General features: G+C 45.0%; 1 protein-coding gene across 1 annotated transcript in view; it reads right to left on the bottom strand.

Moving 5' to 3' along the window:
- The window catches only part of ITIH5 (inter-alpha-trypsin inhibitor heavy chain 5), a gene marked incomplete at its 5' end in the record, with an annotated part of 88,348 nt that extends 84,900 nt beyond the window's left edge, over nucleotides 1–3,448 (bottom strand). The window contains one exon of the mRNA XM_081106489.1: nucleotides 3,359–3,448. Within this exon, the coding sequence (XP_080962615.1) occupies nucleotides 3,359–3,448 (90 nt within the window). The remainder of the gene's footprint in view (nucleotides 1–3,358) is intronic.
- Between the last annotated feature and the right edge of the window lie 2,552 nt (nucleotides 3,449–6,000).

A 6,000-nucleotide genomic window follows, 5' to 3' on the forward strand; every position in this document is an offset into this window, starting at 1 on the left:
TTACTTATCATCCTAAATAAATGTTCACTTTAGCACCTAATTTGTAGTCATACATTGATATTCTTTAAGAGGGCCCTGCAAATTGTGTAAACTTTACTCCTCTCTCAAAACCTATATCTACTCTTATCTATGGGTAAAAACTATTAACAACTCTGGCTTGCAGATGTTGAAACTGAGACTCAGAGAGGTTAAGTTTCTTGCCCAAGAACACACAGCCAGTTAGTGGTGGAATACAGATTTGAACACAGGCAGTCTGGCTCCACTTGGAATGCTCTTTAATCATATATTTAATTGCTTTTTATTATTTTTACATAGAGCTCCTAGCAAACTTTTTGGGACAGTATAGACCTTTAATAATTAATGCTTATTATTTTATAAATTAAAAACTGCTTTTGTAAAACAGGAATGTAGCATTATCCTTATTTAAAGAAACTATATCAATTTGAAACTTACAAAACAGGTAAATTTGTAGCAGGCTGATTTTAGACAAGAGACTTCTATTTTAATATTAATTTCTGAAGGAGTCTGAAAGCAGCATTATTCTAAGTGTGGTCCACATATCACCAGCATCAGGATCATCTGGGCCCCACGCAAACCTGAGGGATCTAAACTGATGGGAGTAGAGGTCTCAGAAATGTGAATAAAGTGTCTTTTTGCACACCAAAGTTTGAAAAATCACTGCTCACAGTAGTTCTACTATGGGTAATATTCTTCACAGATGAGGTGGAGGGAAAGTGAGAAAGGAATCTGAATCCAACGTGTTACTAGTAATACCTCCAAGTAAAGGTAAATGACAAATAAGAGAACTTCTTGGAGTGGGGTTTAAGGACAGATAAGTGACTCCAGCTTAATGTAAAGGACTGCTACATTAGCCTGCTTATAGGATGTGGCTGGCCTGGCTCATTGGTTGAGCCTCACCAATTTGTAGCAGGCTGATTTTATACAAGAGACTTCTTCTTTTTTTTTTAATATATTTTATTGATTTTTTTACAGAGAGGAAGGGAGAGGGATAGAGAGTTAGAAAAATCGATGAGAGAGAAACATGGATCAGCTGCCTCCTGCACATCTCCCACTGGGGATGTGCCCGCAACCCAGGTACATGCCCTTGACCGGAACCGAACCTGGGACCTCTCAGTCCGCAGGCTGACGCTCTATCCACTGAGCCAAACCGGTTTTGGCAAGAGACTTCTTTGTTAATACTAATTTCTGAAAGAGTCTGAAAGCAGCATTATTCTAAGTGTGGTCCACAGATCACCAGCTTTCAGTTATATAAGACAAATTAAATTTACATATAATTTTGAAGACCATAATTCTGAGAATAGAGCACAAACTACATTTTTAGGTACTGTTCTCAGTTTTAAGTATACTATTAGTTCTATCAACTTTCAAAATCCTTTTTATTAAGTCATTTCATCATCCACATTCTAGAGATGAGGAAATCAAAGCTCAGATGTTACCACTCAGAAAGTCTGATTCCTGAGCCTGTGCTCTTAAATCCTATATAACAATAAATAAATAACAAATAAATATTTTAGAAGAGTAGTGATAGAGAGGTAAAATTGCTAATTTTCACAGGACCCTATATCTTGGTGTGTGTTTTCTGAGTCATTATCAAGATGAATGAATAGGACCATGGCTTGAAGACAGCATGAAATCCACTAAAACGGGCCAAACCCATGTTATTTTACGAGGGAGAGTTTAGAGTGGTAAAAGCCTACTTGGACTTGCAGATGTTAGAGCTTTAATCCCTCCTCCTAGTTCATAAACAGAAGCTTTGTTTCAGTTCTTCCCACACTCTCCTTCCTCCATCCTCCCAGAAAACATTTTAAGATCTTTACCCCAAATTCCTTTCCTCGGCACTTCAGCTGCCCAAGCCTACCAGCCAGCGCCAACATTAAGTTCTGACATTGTTCCAAGCATTTTAAGTCTGTCAGCTATTCAATCCTTACCACCCTATTCTTCCCTACATTTTACAGAATTGGAAATTGAGGCCCCAAGTAAGGTGCCTAGTGTCCCAGAGCTGGTAAGTGACAGACTCAGGAATCAAATCCAAGCAGCCTGGAACCAAGCCCACTCCCTTAACCACTTACTAAAACATTACCATTCATTAAGTGCCCACTGTATACCTTTACACAGATCAGCAGCTGGATACTTTGGAGTATTCTCAAAAGGAGATCTACCCCCTGCTGTGCTCAACAGGAAAGAAAGGGGCAGAGGGGTTCAACCACTTGTCCAGGCCACACAACTATAAATGGCCAAGACCAGCCTTTCTCTCTGGAACCCAGCCTGCACTTTCCCCGCTCCATGCCCAGCGTCCAGGAAATTTTATGGGTTATTTCTCCTGACAACCCTACAAGAGAATGACCATTGCTCCCACTTTTCAGGAAGCACATCCATGAGGCAGAGTCCACGTGAACGTAATCATCTGATGTTTAGGCAGGTTCCATCTGGATCTGCTCAGCAAACCAAGGTGCTAGAAAAGGGGGAGGAGGAATATGCCTACCTGTCTCTTTCTCCCATCATGGGAAAACATGCTCCACACGAAACAACTTAAAACTTTAAGTGATATATGTGTCAACAGAACCTGGAGGTGTAGATCTGCACTGTCTGCTTCAGACGGAGCCATTTCTCCTTAGAAGGTCTTTACCCTGATACTCATGTGAACTTGTTTTATAGTTTTTTCAAAAAGCTTTCCTGGTCATCAGTCACTATATTGAGGTTTCATTCTTGCGAGCTGTATCCACCTGTGAGGTTAGGCCATTTAAACGCGAACCCTGGCAGATGCACAGAATATTAACCAGGAGACCTGAGGCCCTTTGGTTCCTGGTCCCCCGCCACCTGCTGGGATGTCGTGTTCTCCCGGTTTTCACATTGGAAAGCAGGGGCTTCCGGGAGTTTGAACTTTCCCTAGATTGGGCTTTCTCTCCCAACAGCTATGAGCAACCGTAACAGCACACGACCCCACAGAGCCTCTTAAAGAAGATCCTTGTCATGCATTAACTTAGGATTCTGGCTCGGAAATGGCAACAAAAACTAGGAGAAATCTGCGCAGATAACAGGAGCCAAGAAGATTTGGTTCTGCAGGACCCTGAAGTCCCAGGCACAGTTCTGCAGGAAACTTCGCCGTCCAGGCTCTTGCACAAGTCACCCTTAGATGGGGAAGCTCCCCCGCAGAAGGTTGGGGAGCGGAGAAGAAAAGAGGGGACAATGTGCCAGGATATGGGGTGGTCCCTCCCTTCGTGGCGTCCAGGACTCGTCCAAGGAGCCTGTCCAGCGGCCACGCGCCCAAAGGAGGCAGTGGGAAGGGACAACAGCCAGCGTCCGGGGCCCTCCCTGGGTCCCCCAGATTTCCACTTACTTGCTCCGAAGTGTCACCCCAGCTCCGCGCCTCTCCCAGCGACCCCGCACAGAGCGGCAGCCCCCAGCACAGCGCCAGCAGCAGGAGCATGGCGGCACTCGCCCGTGGGACTTGCGCGGGGACCATGGGGAGCCGGCAGCGGACGCGCTCAGGGGACCGCGCCGGGACTCCTGCAGCGGAGGCGCCCGGCCCTGCCTCCCGGCGCCCCGGCCAACCCTCAGCCCCGCCACCCGCGCGCCACGCCCCCGGCCCGCCCAGCGCCTCCCGGGGTCCCTCCAGGCGGCGTCCCCCCCTGCTCCAGGGAGGAGACCCTGCCGACCCGCCAGCAGCGCGCACAGCTTGCCCCAAGGGTCCCCTCCCCGTCCGCCTTCAGCCGGCTCCCTAACTCTTGGACCCTGGGAGTTCACCCCGACTCCTTCGCTTGACTTCTTCGCAGCCTTCTCCTTCCAGCGCCTGTGACCCCCATCCCCCCAACTCTTCGTTTCCTGCAAAGTGTGAAATGCTTCTTCATGGACTCGCTTCATTTCTGCAGGAGGAAACTGGAAGGGCCAGACTGACCACCGTAGCCCACCCCCCTCATCGGCTATAGATATCGCTGCTCTCACGCCCACCCCCCACCCCCCACCCCCGCTCCCGCACCTGCCCACCTGTTACAATTCCCACCCGCCCCCCACCCGCTGGACTAAAGACAACAGCAGTCCTTCCCTCTGCCTGGAGAACAGTACATTCCTCTTGGCCTCAGGCACTGATGCTTAGAAGCCAAATTAAGAGATGCTAATTAGTAGCCTAATGCAAAAAGTACTAGCAGTGTTGTCCCCATGTATGCAGTTCTGCCATAAGGGGACAGGAAAGAGGAAGCTAGAAGTGGCACCATGTAGTATTTCCATGGAAATGAATGTCATTGTTATCTTAGTTACAAACTATTGGTGCTCTGTCCATCCTGTCATAGGAATAATTACTATCTACCAACCATCTACACATGGCCTTGTAGAGACTGGACACCATCTTTTTATCTGGCAGACACCATGTAGCTGAAGCTGCTTGTTTATTTCATCTTCCAAAACACAATTACTCGGTAGACATGTTTATGTGCAGTGACAATTGCATCTACATCGATGAGCTGAATGACGGTGAGAGGTCGATGACAATCTCAAAGGCAAACAACAGAGCAATGGCTAACTCAAATAATGGAGCATCCATTGTGTGGAATATTATGCAGCCATTAAATAATAATCATGAAGTCTATGGAAACGTGAGAAATGTTTGTAATATAAAATAAAGGACAGGGGGTGAGGGCATGAGTGGGGGAGATGGGGGCTAATGTGGGGATAAGGGTACATATGTAATAACTTAATCAATAAAAAAATAAAATAAAATAAATAAAATGAAGGATAAAATCAAATTATATAATAGTATCAACAGATGGTTGTAATTAGGCAAAAATACATATGCATGGACATACAAACTAGGGGAAAACTAGAAAAATGAAAATAGTGGGTGTGCTAGTTTGTGGTGATACCTCTTGTTAAAATATTGTATTTACTCTTGTTGTAATGCTTTCTGTTCAACAGAGACATTAGGAGAGGGAAAAACAAATATGTTGCTACTGTTAAATAAGTGAAAGGAAAATCCCTGTAATTAGCAGTTAATCATTTAAAGCTTAACCACAAACTAATTTAAAAAACATGCAGCCAACAAGAAGTGACAGTAGCTGTTCCCACAAGATTTCTACAACAAAACCACAGATAAAGGAGAGCTTTGAACTAAGTCAAAGGATTTTTATTTTTAGAATCTGACCATGAGTTTTGAATGTGTCTCATGCCCCAGGCAGACTGAGGATAGACTCAAATCTTCTGAACTCAGTTTGCCTATTCCCTCCCTTCTCAAAAGAAAAATACCTACTTGTGAACCAAAAGTTGAATTTGGGGAAAGCCAGGTTATTTGAAAGGGAACAACAACAGCTGTCTTATGTCAGTCCTCCAACACAACTGGGAGCACATCTTTGTCCTCCCTTCCTACCACCCCTCTCCCACTCATCTCTATTTTTGGCCTTATATCTGCTCCATGTCCAATTTGTCCCAACTGGTTTCTGCAGAGGTCCAACATTAAGAAAAGTGAATTTTATTTTCATCATCTTGCAGGACTCTCCAATTCTACTCTAGGCTATGGTGTTCCTGCCTTGTTAATGTTTGTTTTAAGGTCAGTTTCTCCCATTGGAACAGAAGTCCCCTGAGGACAAGGAATTCCCACAACTTGTAGCACTGCGCTAAATATAAGGTTATCACTCAATGAAAATTTGATGAACAGCATTAAGCCTTAGAGTGGGAGGATGGAGAAGAGACTGTTCTGTGACTGCTGTATCCCGCATGTTGGACCATGGCCAGAATGGAGGATGCTTTGTGCAAGCCCTCCTTAGAGACCGTCGGATTGTACTTGGTATTCCTTCTGACATAAACCAATACCACTCCCCTGTTTCCTGCTATGTGCTGCTTCTTGAAACAGGTTGTTGACCTGGTCAAGCATTAAAGCAATTTCCTGTAACTGGGAGCATTCATGTATTAGTACTTGTGACTATCCCTTTTGCCCTATATCATTCTTTGGCACCTGCCAAGTGGCACAGGGATTCATTTTATCTTGCAGCT

The sequence above is a fragment of the Myotis nattereri genome (genome assembly GCF_964212035.1).
Source record: "Myotis nattereri genome assembly, chromosome: 1".
NCBI classification, from domain to species: domain Eukaryota; kingdom Metazoa; phylum Chordata; class Mammalia; order Chiroptera; family Vespertilionidae; genus Myotis; species Myotis nattereri.